Raw genomic sequence first — 17,901 nt, forward strand, 5'->3', positions numbered from 1 at the left:
TTGCATTTGCTGTTCCATCTGCCTGAAATGCTCCCCCCCCCCACGCCCCCAGATCTTCCCAGGGCTGGTTTCTTCCTTGGTTTCAAGTCTGAGCGCAAACGTCCCCTTCTTAGAAGAGGCTGCCTGCCGACCCCACCCCCCGCTCTCACACGAGCTGCTTCATCAGATTTGTACCCCTCATCCCTCTGGGTCTGTGTTCCCCCCAGAACGTGAGCACCCCGGGAGCGCAGCGCACGCCTCCCCAATCGCTGCGTCCCCAGTGCCCACAGCGAGTGAGCAAAGGCCCAGCACCAAGCTGCACTTTGGCGTCCCGAATCCTGGATCCCCAGCCTATTTTCTAGGTTCTGCTAATTCGGTCCGCACCTTCTTCCAGAGGCTCCAGGCCCGTCCCATAGCTGACTAGGTCCTCCTCGCTGTCACTGTCCAGCGCCGCCATCCTGCTCCCTTCCGGGCCCCGCCCCCTCGCTACGGGGGCCGAGGCGGGCCAAAAGCCTTTCGCTTTTCCTCCTCCGCGAATTGGAGTGATGTTCTAGGCTAAACTAATAGGAAAAAGCCCACATTGCTGCTCACTGCTTAGGCCCATCCAATGCAAAGCGGACCCAGGCAGGAGTTGCCTGCCATCCTAAATCTGCGACGTGCCGATCAGGAGGAGACTCCCAGAAGAAGATGGAAGCCACTCAAGTTTCCAACCACAGGGCGGGTTCTCGGTAATGTGACACCCCATACCTGTCCCCACCCCCAACTCTGGTCTGTCACCCCAGTTACCCTTCCCTGCCAGCAATCAGTGCCCTACTCAGTCCTACCCCAGCCAACATCCGGGAAAGTTCCTGTGCTTCCAGATGTGTCGCTCACCCCTCTATGATTTCACTTGCTGCTGGAGGTGGGAGGAGATGCAAGATTCTGAATTCTGTATGGTGGGCCGGGCTTGGTGGCCTTCCCCTGTAACCCCAGAGGCTGAGGAGGCTGAAGCAGGAGGATCGCGAGTTCTAAGCTAGCCTCAGCAATTTAGTGAGGCCCTGTCTCAAAATAAAAAATAAAAAAGAGTAGGGATGTGGCTCATTTAAGCACCCTGGATTCAATCCCCAGTACCAAAAACAAATGGAGGTGGATGAGAACAAATACACACACACACACACACACACACACACACACACACACACACATTCTGAATTTATCACTGTTTGTTTTTAATGGACAGCATGCCTTTATTTTATTTGTTTCATTTTTATGTGGTGCAAAGGATCGAACCCACTGCCTCACACATGCTAGGCAAGTGCTCTGCCACTGAGCTACAGCCTCAGCCCCTTATCACTGTATTTATATTTGTAGAAGTGGAGTACCCCTCCAGATCTCTAGAAGGATTCATACATCCTGGGAATATAAGTACCCATGTAGGCAGCTGGGGACAACACTTGCTGAAAGAGAAAAATGAAGAAGAAAAAAAAAGATAATGAAAGAAAAAGAGTAAAAGAGAAGAGTAAGGGCTAGGGGTGTAGCCAAGTGATAGAGCATGTACTAGCATGCTTGAAACCCTGGGCTCAATCCCCAACACTAGCAAATTAAGAAAAAGAAAAAGGAGAGAAAGAAAGGAGTATGGAGAAGGAAAAAGAAGGAAACAGGAATAAGAAAGAAAGAAAACCAGTGGCGAAGGCCTGTAATCCCAGTGGCTCGGGAGGCTGAGGCCAGAGGAAGAAAAGTTCAAAGCCAAGGGGATTGGGAATAGGAGAGACAGTAGGATGAATCGGACATAACTTTCCTATGTTCACATATGAATATGCCACCAGTGAAACTCCGCATCATGTACAACTACAAGAATAAGATCCTAATTAGAATAAGTTATATTCGATGTATGTCATAGTTTGTCAAAACACACTCTAGGGCTAGGGTTGTGGCTCAGCGGTGGAGCACTTCATAGCACATGCGGGGTGCTGGGTTTGATCCTCAACACCACATAAAAATAAATAAATAAAATAAAAGTATTTTTGTCTAACTGCAACCTAAATATATATTTTTTCTTCAATATATATATTGAAAAAAACCACATTCTACTGTCATGTATATCTAACAAGAACAAATAAAATTAAAAAAAAAAAAAGTTGAGTCCTGGAGTTGTGGCTCAGAGGTACAGCGCTTGACTGGCATGTATGAGGCACTGGCACCACATAAAAATAAAATAAAGGTATTGTGTCCACCTACAACCAAAAAAATAAATGTTAAAAAAAATCAAATTTTAAAAAAAGAAAAGTTCAAAGCTAGCTTCAGCAACTCAGGCCCTAAGCAGCTTCGTGAGACCTTGTCTCAAAATAAAAAATAAAAAGGGTTAGGGGTGTGACTCAATGGTTAAACCCCATGAGTTCAATCCCTGGTACCCACCCACCCCCCAAAAAAAGAAAGAAGTAAATATCTGTCAAATGGGGTGCTATTATCCCAACCCAAACTCCCTTTCACAGAAGAAAGAAATGAAGCTCAGCTAGCTAGTAAGGGGTGAGGCTGATGTAAAAACCTGACCCAGAAGGCAGAATTTCAGAATGAGGGTTATAGGGTGCTTGAGTCAGAATCACTGGGATGTTGTTAAAATGTCCCCTTCCCATTCATCTTCCAGAACAACTTTTCAGGCAGTGTGACTGTTCTCTGAGCACTCCTGGCACACTCCCAGACCAAGGCCTTTCAACTCACTTGTGTCCTCTGCTAGGAAAGCTCTTCCCCTACATATCACATGACTCACTGCCTCACCTCCTTCAGGTCTCTGTTCAAAGGTTATTTTCTCAGTGAAACTCTCTCTGACCCTATTGAAAAAGCAATCCCTATTTTCTGCAGTCCCTTTCCCCTTACTCTGTATTTCCCCACAGCATTTGTCACCTTCTAACATAATAAGTAATTTCATTGACTTTGTTATTGTATTTATTGTCTGTCTCTTTTGGAATGAACATAAGCTCCATGAGGGCATAGATTTGGGCAGGTTTTTTTTTTTTTTCCTTGCTGTATCCTCAAATACTTAGAACATTGCTTAGCATGTAGGGAGTAAATACATTTTTATTCTTTTCATTTATGTATTTATTTTTGGAACCAGGAATTGAATCCAGGGGTGCTCAACCACTGAACCACATCCCTAGCCTGTACCATTGTACATGCCTGCACTCCCAGCAACTCAGGAGGCAGAGGCAGGAGGATCACATGTTTGAGGGCAGTCTAGGCAATTTAGTGAGAATCTGTCTCAATATTAAAAGGGGGGATTACTGCAGACTCAGTGGTAAAGTGCCTCTGGGTTCAATCTCCAATACAAGAAGGAAGAAAGGAAGGAAGGAAAGCAAGCCGGGCTTGGTGGTGCATGCCTGGAATCACAACTACTAGGGAGACTGAGGCAGGAGGGAAACCCATATATCCAGATAAAACCATGAAAGTCCATGATTTTATTTCTAAATTATTCAAACTGAATTTTTCGTGCTGTATAGCTTACAAAGAGGCATGAAACACCCAATGAATTTATAATAGAGAATTTTACTTAGATTCCTGACAATCATGAGCATCCAGGAAAACACTAATAATCAACCCTTCTGACCCCTCATCACTGAAGTTCAGGGGACAAGGGCCCTTCCAAGTCCTTGCAGCTTCATCCTGGGAGTCTGCAGAAAAGCAACTAGATGCTTCCTCCTGGATGCTGGTTACTTACAACCCAGTATTCCAGATTCTTAGAAGAGGAAAACTAGAAATATCATATTTATTTATGCAAAGCAGTAAGAACCTAAGTACCACATGCCCTTCTGCTATGGTTTGAATATGGTCTGTCCCCTCCCATACTTGTGTTGGAATCTAATCTCCCTTGGGAAGCAGTCAGAGGTTGGAAACTTAATCTGTGGTATTTAGAGGCATGGCTTTCATAGGTGATTAGGATTAGATAAAGTCATGGGGTGGAGCCTTTATAGTTGAATACTGGTAGCTTTATAGGAAGAGATAGAGAGACCAGAGGACACATGTGCAGTGTCTCTTTCTTGCCAACAAAAAGGTTATCACCAGATATGGTCCCTCAACCTTGGACCAGAACTGCTAACCAAAATAAACCTCTCTTACCCAGTTTATGTAGTGTGTTGTTATCAACAAAAAGGGAAATAGTGTTGCTTCCTTTCTGATTCAGACATGCAAGAAGATTCAAAATCAGGACCTTATCAGGGAGATAAGAAGATGAGCTAGGTGGGACTGCAAGCAGTATGGAAAACTTGGAATCGAACTACCATTTGACCCAGTTATCCCACTCTTCAGTATATACCCAGAGGACTTTTTTTTTTTTTTTAAGAGAGAGGTGAGAGAGAGAGAGACAGAGAGAATTTTTAATTTTTTTTTTTTTTTTTTTTTTTTTTTTAGTTTTTGGCGGACCCAACATATTTGTATGTGGTGCTGAGGATCGAACCCGGGCTGCACACATGCCAGGCGAGTGCGCTACCACTTGAGCCACATCCCCAGCCCCTACCCAGAGGACTTAAAATCAGCCTACTATATGACATGGTCATGTAAACGTTCATAGCAGCTCGATAGCTAAAGTATAAAACCAACCTAAGTGCCCTTCAATAGGTGAATGGATAAAGAAAATTTATTTTTTTATTGTGCACATACACAATGGAATATTACTCAGCCATTTAAAAAAGAATGAAATTATGGTATTTGCCAGTAAATGGATGGAACTGGAGAAATAATTGAAATAATTGAAATAAGCCAATCCCCAAAAAACAAAGCACAAATGTACTCCCTGATATGTGAATGCTGACTCAAAAAAGTGGGGGGTGGGAGTGGTAGTAGTGGAGGTTCACCAGATTGGACAGGGGGAAATGGGGCAAAGAAAGTGTGGATGGGAATGGGAAAGACAGTAGAATGAATTGGACATAACTTTCCCATGTTCATATATGAATATACAACCAGTGTAACTCCATATCATGTACAACCACAAGAATGGGAAGTTATATTCCATGTATGTATGATAATATGATATGTCAAAATACATTCTACAGTCATGTACATCTGAAAAGAGCAATTAGGGGCTAGGGATGTGGCTCAAGCGGTAGCACGTTTGCCTGGCATGCGTGCCGCCCGGGTTCGATCCTAGGCACCACATACAAACGAAGATGTTGTGTCTGTCGAAAAACTAAAATGTAAATAAAAATATTTTAAAAAAATTAATAAATAAAAAGAACAATTAAAAAAAGATGAGCTAGGGAGAAATAATCAAGCTTCTTTAAACTAATTTTTTTTTTTTTTAAGAAAAAAGGCCAGGCTTAGTGGCACACACCTGTAATGTCAGATCTTAAGGGCTCAGGAGGATGAGACAAGATAATCACAAATTCAAGGCCAGCCTCAGCAACTTAGTGAATGAAAAATAAAAAAGAGGGGATGAAGCTCAATGGTAGAGCATCCCAGGGTTCAATCTCTAGTACAAAAAGAAAAAGAAAGGCAGGAAGGAGGGAAGGAGGGAGGAAAGGGGAAAGAAAAAGAGAAAAGGAAGAAAAGAAAAGGGGAAAAAAACCCTACAGGGCTGGGGATATGGCTCAGTTGATAGGCTGCTTTCTCTCCAGCACCACCAAAAAACAAAAAGAAAGAAAGAAAAAAGAAAAGAAAAGCTGCAAGGGAGCTAAAATTTTTGAACCCCAGAAAAAGGAAAGCTGATGGATTTAATTCATGGAAAAAGGATCTAGAAACTAAAAATATCAGAGCAATCACCTCTGAGGACTCAATATTAGAACCAACTAAATTCAAAGAGTGGAACAGGTTCTGGGTACTTCATTAAAGAATTGTTATGGGGCTGGGGATGTGGTACAGGGGTACAAGATTTGCTTAGCATGCCTGAAGCCTAGCATCATAAACAGCTAAGTAAGTACTAAGTAAGTACTCTAGAACTGAGCTACATTTGCAAAGAATTGTCTTAGGTACGCCTGTGACCTTCATTTCCCACAGTTATGCAGAGCATGTGCTGTGGATATGGCCTCTGCCTGTGCCTCTGCCTCAGCATGAGCAGACCCCCAAGGATCACCGGATATTTGAGGAAAATTATATCAGAAAAAATAATACAGGGCTGTGTTGAGAGCCATCCATGGGCTGTTTGTGGACCATGTGGTGCATCATAGCCTAGTGAGGGGATAAGTCTGGCATTGGGAACTTCCTGTGACACCCCCACAGGGACAGACCACCTAATGCAGCGGAGCTTCCCCCTCAGCTCTGCCAAAGATCCCGCAACGTGCCTGAGATGGGTGTGACCTGCCAAGGTGCCAATCAACCTTCTGACTGTGAGACATCAGGAAGACTCCATCCTTGAAACCTTATCCCTCCCTTAAATAAACCACTTGAGCCATCTTTCCTTATCTAGTGCCAGCTCTTGTGTGTACTGGATGTATCAGGGACTCCACTTTCATAAATATATTTCTGGCTCTTTGTATTTTGTTCTTCCCTAATTATTTTGGACTTTAAGTTTTCAGGAGGTTTACACCCTCCTCAGCAGGAAGAAGAACCCCCCCTCAAAGAGATGCTGGCCCCCGTTAGGGCCAGAGGGGTAGCACAGTGGTGGAGTGTGCACCTAGCCTGTGCACAAGGGAGGTCCTGGGTCCAGTGCTTAGTGTGCACGTGCACACGTGTGCACACTCACACACACAGAAAAAGAAAAGAAATATACAAAGATTAACATATGGAAATGGACCAAAAGGACATGAGAATAATTCAAATAAGAGAGAAGAACATTCTTACAAAAATCATATTCTTTTATCCAGCCCAGACCTCTCCCTGAGAAACAAACTCATTTTCAAATGCCAACTCTACACATAGCAAAGTCCCTCAAGCACCTCAGTTTCTTCAACTATCTGACTTTTCTCCCATCCTTAACTTTATTGTTCTTGAAGTCTTTATCTCCGGCCACTTTTTTCCTATTTCTCATTCTTACCTTAAGCCTCACCTTCAACTGCCACAGATTCCATCTCAGAAATCTGTCTTAAACTCAATTCCCATCTCAGTTCCCATAGCTCCAGATAAATTTTCATAATCATTAACCTGAACTTTATCAATGGCCTCTGTGTCAATGAGCACTCCTCCAGAGAAACAATTAATAGGAGGGAGGGAGTGGGGGGGGGGAGAGAGAGAGAGAGGGAGAGAGAGGGAGAAAGGGAAAGATTGATTTACATGATTGTAGGGGGTAGCATACAAGAAATCCTCAGGCAGGGCCTGCATTGTTGTCCACAGAAAATTTCCAGAATCCCAGAAGCAATAATCTCAGAATGGATCAGTTTGTTTTGTACTTTATAAAAATGAAATCATACAGTATTTTGTGTCTGGTTTCCTTTGGTCAGCAATTTTGTGTGTGTGAGAGGTTCATTCATGATGTTGCATATGATACCAATGTGTTTGTTTTTATTGTGTACAATGTTCCCCTATGTGAATATGCCATGATTCATTCATCCATCCTAAGTGGATGAGCATTTATTTAGGTAGAGTCTAATGAGGAGGATAGTGCAGCTATGAATAGTGTATGTATTTTATGATGAAGAGATAAACACATTTCTATTGGATATCTACCTAGAGCTGGAATTTCTGAAACATCAATTATGCCAAAATTCTTTAGTAGAACATGCCCAATTGGGCTGGGGATATAGTTTAGTGGTAGAGCATATCCCAGGTTCCATCCCCAGCACCACGATAAAAAACAAAAACAAAACAAACCATACTATTCTGGGCTGAGCTGCACAAGGCTCTGGGTCTGATCCCTATCGCTAGCAAGAAAGATGAAGAGGAGGAGGAGGAGGAACCCAGTTGTCCAAAATGTTCATAACAGTTTATAACAATTTACACTCTCCCAGCAATATATGAAATTATGGGTACTCCACATTCTCAACAATATTCCATACTATTTGCCATTCTGTCTCATTATTTTATTCTATTTTGATTTATTGTTGTAGTGGATTGAACCCAAAGAGCTTTTACCACTGAGCCACATCCCCAGCCTATTTTTTATTTTGAGGCAGGGTCTCCCTAAATTGCTAAAGCTGGTCTCACACTTGAGATCCTCCTGCCTCAGGCCATGAGCTACCTTGGGCAGACCTTTTTATGGTACATGGGTGAAAACCCTGTAAATCCTTCTGAGATTATAGGTGTATACCACATGGTGCCTGGTTCTATCTCTTCTTTTTCTGTATTTAGGAGTGCTGGGGATAAAATCCAGGGCCTCATGCATGCTAAGTAAGTACTCTACCACTGAGCTACATCTGCAGTTTTGCTTTGTTTTATTTATTTATTTATTTATTTATATTTATGTTTTAGTTTTTGATGGACACAATGTCTTTATTTTACTTTATATGGTGCCGAAGATCGAACCCAGTGCCTCATGCATGCTAGGCAAGCACGCTACACTGAGCCACAACCCCAGCCCTGTCTCATTTATTTTTAACCCATAATCACTTCATTCCTATTTGTCAAAATGCCTTGTCTTTCTTTCTCTCTATTTTTTTCTTTTTCTTTTCTTTATTTCTTCCTGTATGTTACTAAAGACTGAACTACAACCCCAGCCCATTTCTTTGAGCCAGGGTCTTGCCAAATTGCTCAGGCTGGCATCACACTTGCAATTCTCTTGTCTCAGCCTCCCAGGTAGCTGGGATTAGAGGTGTTGACCAAGACGCCTGGCCTAATACTTCTCCTTTTAAATCACAAGGGAAGGGATAAAATAGTGTGCAGTGTAGAATCAAACAACCTTGAGTCTATCCTTTACCAAGTTGGTGACCTCTGAGCTTCAGCTTTCTCTTCTGCAAAAAGAGGATAATAAAGTGCCTGCCTAGTTGAGGTATGAGAAGACAAGACCAGCTGAGACCACACACGCAAAATGCTCATACTTCCTGGCACAGAATAAGAATACAAGTAAGTGACTCTTACTATTATAAGAACATTTTTTAAGGGGGACAAGGTATTGAACCCAGGGGCACTTGGCCACTGAGCTACACCCACAGCCCTTTTAAATTTTATTTTGAAACAGGGTCTCCCTAAGTTGCTGAGGCTGGCTTTGAACTTGCAATCCTCCTGTCTCAGCCTCCCGAGCTGCTGGGATTACAAGTGTGCTACTGCACCCAGCTCCCATCCCTCTCTTTTTAAAAAAAAAAAAAAATTTTTTTTTTCAGTGATGGGGGGTTGAAGCCAGGGGTGCTCTGCCACTGAGCTACATCCCTTTTTATTTTTTATTTTGAGACAGAGCCTCACTAAATTGCTGAGAGTCTTATTAAGTTGCTGAGGCTGGCCTCCAAATTGCAATCCTCCTGCCTCAGCCTTCCAAGTCACTGAGATTACAGTCGTGCCTGGATTCAATGGATCCCTCTCTAGTTGCTATTCCTCCATGGTACTGTATGGTTTATATTTCTAAGAATTAAAAAAAAAACTGCAAAATTTGGTCCATAATTTATAATAAATATTGTTTGTCCATTTTCTGATGCTATGCCAAAATACTTGGATATTTTATAAAGAAAAAATGTTTGTTTAGCTTACAATGTTGAAAGCTGAAAATCGAAGATTGGGTGTTCTTATTTGTTTGGCCTCTGATATGAATTCCCTTGGCTAGGTCACAACATGGTAGAGATGGAAATGTTCACATGCAGAGGGAACAAAGTACATGGGGCCACCTTACTATAGAACAACCCACCCTGTCCAGAACTAACTTACTCTGCAAGACGGGCATTAATCCCTTCTGGCATGATGTCTCCCCAAGGACCTAATTATTTTGCACTATGCCCCACCTATGAAAGTTTCCCCCATCTCAATATTGTCACACTGAGGATCAAGTTTCTAGCCCATGAACCCTTGGGGAACCCACTTGAACCACACCCAAACCATAGCAATTTCCTTCTATTTCTGCATTTAGTTTAGCAAATTTCATCAGATTCCCCAAGAGTACATCAGGCTGTCCCCAGAGAAGCCAATGCTCCTTTAGTCAACAAGCACATCTTAGGAGGTGAGATATGATTCCCCCCCCCCCATACTCTACCACTGAGCTACATTCCAGCCCTTCTTATTTTTTATTCTGAGGCAGTGTCTTGCTAAATCACCAGGCCCGCCTAGAATTTGTGATCCCTCTGCCTCAGCCCCCAGTTAGCTGGGATTACAGGTATGCACCACCACACCAACAAAACGCACAACGTACTTGAAGGAATCAGATCCCTGGACTGCAGACTGATGATCTAAAATAAACAATAAAATAGGACTTGCAAAATCATTATTTGGGGCTGAGATTTTAATCTTTTGCCTGTCTCAGAAATGTCAGTCCTAGCTTTTTTTTTTTTTTTTTTTTTTTTGTTAGGAGGAGAGAGATTCATTGGTAGTTCTTGTCCCACAGTCTGCCAAATGGGGTTGACAAATAAGAGGTTAAATGTTGCTCCCTTGCTGGGTCAGCAGAAGCTCTCTTTCCTGATCACAATGGGATCAAAGCTATGGGATGAGATCTCTGGGTCCCCCTTCCATGAGAATGTCTAAAGGTATATGATTGATTCTGTGTAGCCTGAAGGAGTGATACTCAGATAGTTCCTGTGGCCAGAGGATAGATGCCTGGTTGGGATTCACCCAGAGAGGTGCTTTTTTACCTATGAAGATGCACAGGAAATAGTGTTAGGAAGGATTGGTGTGTCTTTAATAGCATGATTCCTTTTCTTACTCTTTTTCCTTTTTAACAAAGAAGCAGCTCTTTTGAGCTTTTTAGGCAACAACATCAGGCTAGATTAAACAATGGACCATCGTTTCCATTATATTCACTTTTTTAAAAAATATTTTTAGCTGTAGATGGACACTTAATTTAATTAAGTAACTTATTAATTGATTAATTATGTGGTGCTGGGGATTGAACCCAGCACCTCACATGCTAGGCCAGCGTTCTACCGCTGAACTACAACCCCAGTCCACTTTTTAATTTTTTTTTTATATTTGTAGTTGGACAGCATTTCTTTTCCTTCCTTCCCTCCCTCCCTCCTTCCTTCCTTCCTTCCCTTTCCATGCGGTGCTAAGGATCAGTGCCTCACACTTGCTAGGCAAGTACTCTGCCACTGAGCTACAGCCCCAATATTGACTTTTATAAGTCTCTCTTGTTAGGACAAAAAATCATTGGTTTCTCTTTTTTCCTTTTCTTGAATTTTTTTAAACTTATGGTTATGGCACAGTTGCCTTTTAAAATAATAAAAAAATTAAACAAAACAAATAACTTACAGAAGACTATTAATGCTTTCCCATTGAGCTACATCCGCAGCCCATTTTGAGATGAGGTCTTTCTAAATTGTCCAGGCTGGCCTAGAACTTTGGACCCTCCAGTCTCAGCCTCCACAGTAGCTGAGATCACAGGCTTGCACCACCGCGCTGCGTCTGAAATGGCTATTTTAATTTCCAGCCCCAGGTGAGCAGGTTTCCAGGGAAATGGATTAAGTGTAGAGTGACAGACTATTGCTGAAATTAGCCTGATACTTGCGTCAGACTTTAACAGAGTAGGGAGATTTCTTCTTCTTTTTTTAATTTGGGATTGGACCCGGGGGATCTCTACGACCTACGGAGCTAGACCCCAGTCCTTGTTTTATTTTTTCCCTTAAGGCAGGACTGGTTAAATTGCCCAGACTGACCTTGAATCCTCCTGGCTCACCTCCGCAGTCGCCAGGTTTACAGGCGGACATCACCTCACCCAACTTTTTTTTTCTTTTTTCTTTTTCTTCCTTTTTCCTTTCCACCCTCCTTCTTTCTTTTCTTTTCTTTTCTTCTTCTTCTTCTTCTTCTTCTTCTTCTTCTTCTTTTTTTTTTTTTTGGAGGGAGAGTACTGGAGTAAAGTTAGCCCAGGATGCTCTTGATCAGAGAAGGGAAGTATTTTTTTAATCATTTTCCCAAACAACCTGAACTGGATAGTACTCCGCAAGCTCTTAGAATTAATGAGCCCTTTCTGAAAAACGCCTTGTTAAATTTCACGGGCCCGGCAGGAACCAGGTGGATTTAAAATTTTAATCACTTATTTTTTTAACATTTACTTGGTTGTTGCCACTGTTTGTTTTAAAATTCTCAAACAACTCCTAATGCACTTAAAACATACGGAAACGCTTGGCTTGATTTAAAAATAGATTTGTGTTTTACCTGGGACATTTTCTGGGACTGCAGCGGAAGTGTCCCCTGGTTGGGGGAGGGGGAGGTAGTAACTGCAGGACTCGGATGGGAAGGGGCCTGGCTCCGCGGATTGGGGACTCCAGGTTCGGGCTTCCCGGTTCTGCCAGGCTATTCGACCCCGGAGTTGTCTAACCTCTCATGGTGGGGCGGGGACAGACAAGTGCGAACCCTAACCCTAATCCTCCTTTTTCCTCCAAAACTAAGTGCATCTCTACTCTTTAACGCATAATACCCTCGACCAGCTTGAGTAAGACTAATCACCCCCCATTTTGCAAATGTGAAAACTGAGGTTTGGAATAATCGATGGTTAAGAAACGTTCTCAAAGATATCCGCCAAGTCTCTTGGGCACAAAACTCCTCCCGAAGTTCCTTCGTGGAGGGCTCCGTCGCTCAACGCCCCCCAGATATCCATTTAGTCCCAGCTTCGGGGGGTTTTGAGGTTGGTCGCAGCGACATTAGCTCAAGTCAGCGCTCGGTGGCGCTGAGTCCCCCACTCGGCCCCAAGGTCCCCTTCTGCGCAGAGCTTTGCCTGACCTCACTGCCCAGAGACCAGAGGTGCAGAAGTGGCGTCGGGTCTGGTCCGTGTTCCTGGGGATAGAGACCACTAGCCCTCCGCATTTACTCCCAGGGCTCCAGGAGCGAATTCCCAGCCTGCGCCTCACGGCTGCAGCTAAGACCCTCTGCACTGTCCCTGGCGCCATGCCGGGCTCACAGGGTTGAGCTAACAACGAAGCCCAGGTTAGGGCCTCTGGACTCTGAGTCCTGAGGGCGGCGCGACGGGGGCCCCAGATCTTGGGATGGCCGGGCGCTAGTTCGGGCGGGGTCTAGCACTCGGAAAGGACCGCGGCTCCGACCCCGCAGACTCTCGGGGCGGGGCTGGGGGCGGGGCCTTGGGGCCGGGGCGGGGCCGGTCGGGTTTCCAGGGCTCCGGGACTTGGCCTCGGGCGGGGCTGGAGGGGCGGTCGCGGGGCGGGCTCCGGGGCGGGGCGGGGCCGGCGCCCTTTGGGGCTCGTGGCGGTCGCTGAGCCTCAGTCCACCGTCCGCGCTCGCGCCGCCACCATGACCCACGCGCTGGTGCCTGCGGCCCTCCAGCCGCTGGAGAAGGAGAACGACGACTACTTTCGAAAGGTGGGCGGCTTCGGGTGGGCGGCGAGTCAGAGAGGGTCGCAGACCTCCTACCCCCAGGATGTGGGGGGGTTGCGGGAGCGCGCGTCCGGGGTAGGTAGGCGAGGCCCGGACGGGGAGGCGCTCTGGTCTGGTGCGGGAAGAGAAGGGAGGGAGATGGAAAACGGGCCGCTGAGTACCGGGCGCCCGGAACAGGTGGCAGCCCAGCTGCGGAGGGCGGGTCCAGGGGGCCGCCCCTGAGCAGGTGTAAGCCGAGAGTCCGGGGTCTGAAGGGTGCTTCCGCGTATCCCGAGAAAGGACCTGTGACTGGCTGCGCTGGCGCCCTCGGCCTCCAGGCGCTTTGCGACCGGAGCCCAACTGCCCCCGGAGCGCTAGGCGGGGTCGCGAGTGGGGAGGGAAAGACCACCGCGGGCGGGTTGGCGTTGTCCTTTTCCCTCCAAAATACTTCAGTGTCCTCCTCTTCGACTTCTTAGTGTGTAGAAGATAGCAGCTGGGGGAAGGGGACCTCGGGTGCCGCCTTCTCATTTGTCCGGATTCGCCCCGGAGGGCCTGAGCACGGTGGTCTCGCCCCTTCTCGCTTTATGCTAAAGCGGATTTATCTGGTTGCCTGAGAAACCCGGCGGGTGAGTGCGGCGGGTTCTGGGCTCTTAGCTAGTCCAGGCGCTCCTCTGCACTCAACACTGCCTCCTCCCCCGGAGGTAATAGCAATTCAGTCCATCAAAAGGAATGGTGGGAATGGTGGTGCAAGCCTATAATCCCAGCAACTCTGGAGGCTGAGGCGGGAGGATTACAAATTCGAGGCATCTTTAAGGATTTAGCAAGATCCTGTCTCAAAATAAGGAGGACTGGGGAATTGTAGCTCAGTGGTAGAGCACCCCTGTGTTTAATCCCCAGTGCCAAACAAAACCAAAAAACCTACCCCAGCCCGTACCAGTAGGGACGCTGGGATACCTAAAGGTGCCAGGGCCTGGTCTAGAAAGATGCTTTAAAGCCGGGAGTCACAGAGACACTTTCCACACCTTCCTCCTTGCAGGTCCTGGGTGAGTCAAAACATAGCCATTGGAGCTTGGCCTGAGATCACTGGGTGGGTTGAGAGATTGTCCTTGTTATTTTTATGACAGATATGATCATAATTACAAATAGGGAAGTGAAACTGTTTTCCCCAGAACAATCAATTCTTAATTGTTTAAAACCTAGCCATTCAGTTCACCAATAGTCTTGGCATCTTCCTTCCTCCACTCCATATTGACAACTTGGGCTTTTTCTCATTAGTGAGGAGCAGTGACAGCAGGACAGGAGGGGGAATCTGGAAACCGGTGGGGACAGAGTGGGAAAAAGTCTTTTTTGTTAAGTTGCTTTTAGTATTTAAAAATTGTTTTGCAGTATATTTAAGTTCAAAGATGTCATCATGGAATTACAGGATTATAACTTCTAATTATGTGAGGCGTTTGGGACAGAGGATCACAGGCCATGGAACTGCAGAAGGAGGCTTGGCCTGGGAATCCCTAGATGTTGGTCCTAGTGCCCCAGGGCCTAACTGCCACCCCCACAAAAGTGCTTTGTGGCCTCCAGAAAGTTGCTGTCTTCCTGCAACTTTAGTTCCTCTCTGGATTGTCTGTTTTCTGAACAAGTGGCTTTGTGGACCTATGGCAGTGTTTGGGGGGAAATGTCAGGAATGATGGAGCACACCTTTGAGGGTGATGGTCCCAAACCTTCCAGAACAGGTTTTCCTGGGGGAGCCATCCAGGACTGTGAGTCCAGGGGAGGACAGACATGCACAGGGAAAGGGAGAGGATATGAGGTTGGGTGTTTTCCAGATGCAGATTTTCTGGTGCAAAATCAGATGAATCACTGCTTTACCATGAGAAAAATCTATTTTGAACACGAGACCTTGTAATGATCATTGTGCTGTGACTGAGTTAAGCCACAACAGTCCAAAGAGTGTTCTTTGCATGAGGAAAAGAAATGGTGTTGACTTAGACTCTTTTCTGATCTGTGACCTGAGACAGTTTTGACTTAAGAACCGATGCTCCCTGCATGAAGGGTGATTGTTACACTGGTAAAGAAGAGCACTTCAGGTAGAGGGTCAGCCTAGGCAAAGGCATAGAATTGTAAATACCTCTGGGTGTGAAAGTGCTAGCGGATTTTAGGCAGTTCGGGGTCATACATCCTAAGGACCCACGAAATTTTGGTAATCCACCGAAGCATTTAAAGTAATCCCAGACATGTGAGATTTGTGTCAGAGGAAGACCCTTCAGACAGCTGAGTGGTTAGTGGGTCAGGGGTGGCTGAGAGGCAGTGGTAGAGACAGGCAGGGCAGAGTTGGGGCCATTTAGCCCCCTGTTATCCCAGTCATCTTTGCCTTTCCTACTCTGATACAGCCTGCTGATGACTTCAGTCTGTTTTAATGTACTGGGTGGTCACAACCTCCACCACCAGTCCTTCCTACCAGCTTATGCACCAACTCAGATGAGAGGTTCATATCAGAGGCAGGGATCCCAATGAAGAGGTTGGAATGATGGGCAAAGGCAGTGTGCACAGGGGTGGGAAGAACTGATGGGGTTGGATATGGTGGAGAAGGCACTGTTGGCAGGACTCCAAATTATGGGGAGCAGGTGGATTTGAGGCCACCTTTGGGATATCCAAGTGGGTTCCAGTGCACCAGGGACCTGGCAGCCACTTGCTCCTGGCTGGAGATGCAGCTTTGGGAGGCACCAGTGCGGGAGGCTTTGGGATATTGAATGAAGGGACCTGGGCAGAAGGGAATAATACCTCTACTTAAGGGATAGGTGGAGGCAAGCCAGGAGAGCAGTGGTGTTAAGGAAGCAGAGTCTTGTTAGCAGGCGGGTGAGGTTGACAAGCCAGAAGAGACTGGAGAGTTTTTGGTTAGTCCCTTATGGAGTTGTGAGAAAATGAGTAGTAGGAGGGCTGGGGACCAAAGTTAGTGTATCATGGTGTGGGGGAAGGGCAGAGAAGAGAGTTGCTGGAGAGAGATAGGGACACAGAAGAGAGAAGAGAGAAGCCAGGATTGTTTTGTTTTATTATTGTTGTTGTTCTGAGGATTAAACCCAAGGCCTTGAACATGCTAGGCAAGCACTCTACCATTTAGCTACATTCCCAACTCTTCTTATTTTGAGACAGGGTCTCTACAAGTTGCTCAGGCTGGCCTTTAACTTCCTATCCTCCTGCCTCAGCCTCCCAAATAGCTGGGATTACAGGCATGTACCACTAAGCCTGGCTTTATTTATTATTATCATTATTTTTTGTGGTGCTAGGGATGGAACTCAGGACTTCACATGCTACACAAAGCACTCTGCCACTGAGCTACAACCCAGCCCTGCAGGCTTGTTTTAGAATGAGGAAGTCTAAAACCTTTTAAAGCTAAAGGTGAAGAAGTTAGGTGGGGAGTCAGTCTGAGATTCAGAGAGAAAGAGAACAAGCTGGGAAGGAGTCCTAGAGTCAGCCGGGGAGGTAAGTGTTGGAAGCTGCTGCTGAGTGGGTTGGGAGGCTGAGCTAACCAGGGACAGCGGTCAGGACATCATACGACTTTGGACTTAGGATTTTGCACACAGGATCAAATTCATTTCTATTAAAATCAAGCTTCTCTTTCACCCTGCCTTCTCTTCCCCCTCTTCTTTAAAATATACTCAAAAAAGCTCTGTGCCTTGTGTTGGGGCCGTAAGCTCAATGGTAGAGCACTTGCCTTGCATACACAAAGTCCTGAGTTCAATCCCTACCACACACACATAAAGATATTGTGTCCATCTACAACTAAAAAAAAAAAAAAAACATTAAAAAAAATAATAAGAAAAGCTCTGTGCCTGACCCTCACCAGGTTCTGGGATACATGGGACCCTGACTTTCTTTTTTTTTTTTTTTTAAGTGCTGGGTATTGAACCCAGTGCCTCAGTGTGCTAGACAAGCACTCTATAGCTGAGCCAACCCCCAGCCCTTGGACCCTACAACTCAAGCATGTGGCCATTGCTGATGCTTTGTGAAGCTAGCTCCAGCTAGGCTTGAAAAGGAGGGACTTCCCTTGCTTTATTTCACAGCAAGAAGTGGAGTACCTCCACAAGCTTCATTCAGGAGAGCTACAGCAGTGTTTTGTGGAATTAAAAGTTCCTTATGCTGGATGACCCTGGTTCCTAAATGTGCAAGATAATTACTGGTGGGGAAGAGGAGATACCTTTTAAATTAGGGTCTTTTGGAGGGTCATGTAGGAGTTGGCTGTACAGAGCTAGAAGATAAAAAGTTAGTCCCAGGTCAGGCATGGACACCATTATTACCAACCCTGTCCTCTTGGTTTTTTTTTTTTTTTTTTTTTTAATATTTATTTTTTAGTTGTAGTTGGACACAATACCTTTATTTTATTTATTTATTTTTATGTGGTGCTGAGGGCCTCGCATATGCTAGGCAAGTACTCTACTGCTGAGCCACAACTCCAGCCCCACCCCAGGTCTCTAAATTTTAAAAAAGAAAAAAAAATTTTGGGGGGGTCTATCACAACATCATGTCTTTCTCTGACTTCTCACTGTATTTTTTCTCACTAAATTATTATACTTAAATAGAGGTATAATTGCATAAGATTAGTATAAATTCTTTTTTTTTTAATTTTTTAATATTTACTTTTTAGTTCTCGGCGGA

General features: G+C 45.2%; 2 protein-coding genes across 6 annotated transcripts in view; one reads left to right on the forward strand and one right to left on the reverse strand.

Annotated features, from left to right (window-relative positions):
• Nucleotides 1–517, reverse strand: part of GPATCH1 (G-patch domain containing 1) — a 44,711-nt gene extending 44,194 nt beyond the window's left edge. For 4 of the 5 annotated variants that reach the window (XR_014019541.1, XR_014019542.1, XR_014019543.1 and 1 more), the window contains exon 1: nucleotides 364–517. Coding sequence is in view for 2 of the 5 variants with exons in the window: in XM_081273093.1 (XP_081129219.1) it covers nucleotides 364–436 (73 nt within the window). In the remaining 3 variants the exon portion in view is untranslated. The remainder of the gene's footprint in view (nucleotides 1–363) is intronic. The other variant, XM_081273094.1, reaches the window with a different exon arrangement.
• Nucleotides 518–13,072: 12,555 nt separating this feature from the next.
• The window catches only part of RHPN2 (rhophilin Rho GTPase binding protein 2), a 66,168-nt gene continuing 61,339 nt past the window's right edge, over nucleotides 13,073–17,901 (forward strand). The window contains exon 1 of the mRNA XM_081273715.1: nucleotides 13,073–13,260. Coding sequence (XP_081129841.1) covers nucleotides 13,192–13,260 — 69 coding nt within the window. The 5' untranslated portion in view covers nucleotides 13,073–13,191. The remainder of the gene's footprint in view (nucleotides 13,261–17,901) is intronic.

Source organism: Spermophilus citellus, assembly GCF_964194105.1.
Source record: "Spermophilus citellus genome assembly, chromosome: 18".
Lineage (NCBI taxonomy): Eukaryota > Metazoa > Chordata > Mammalia > Rodentia > Sciuridae > Spermophilus > Spermophilus citellus.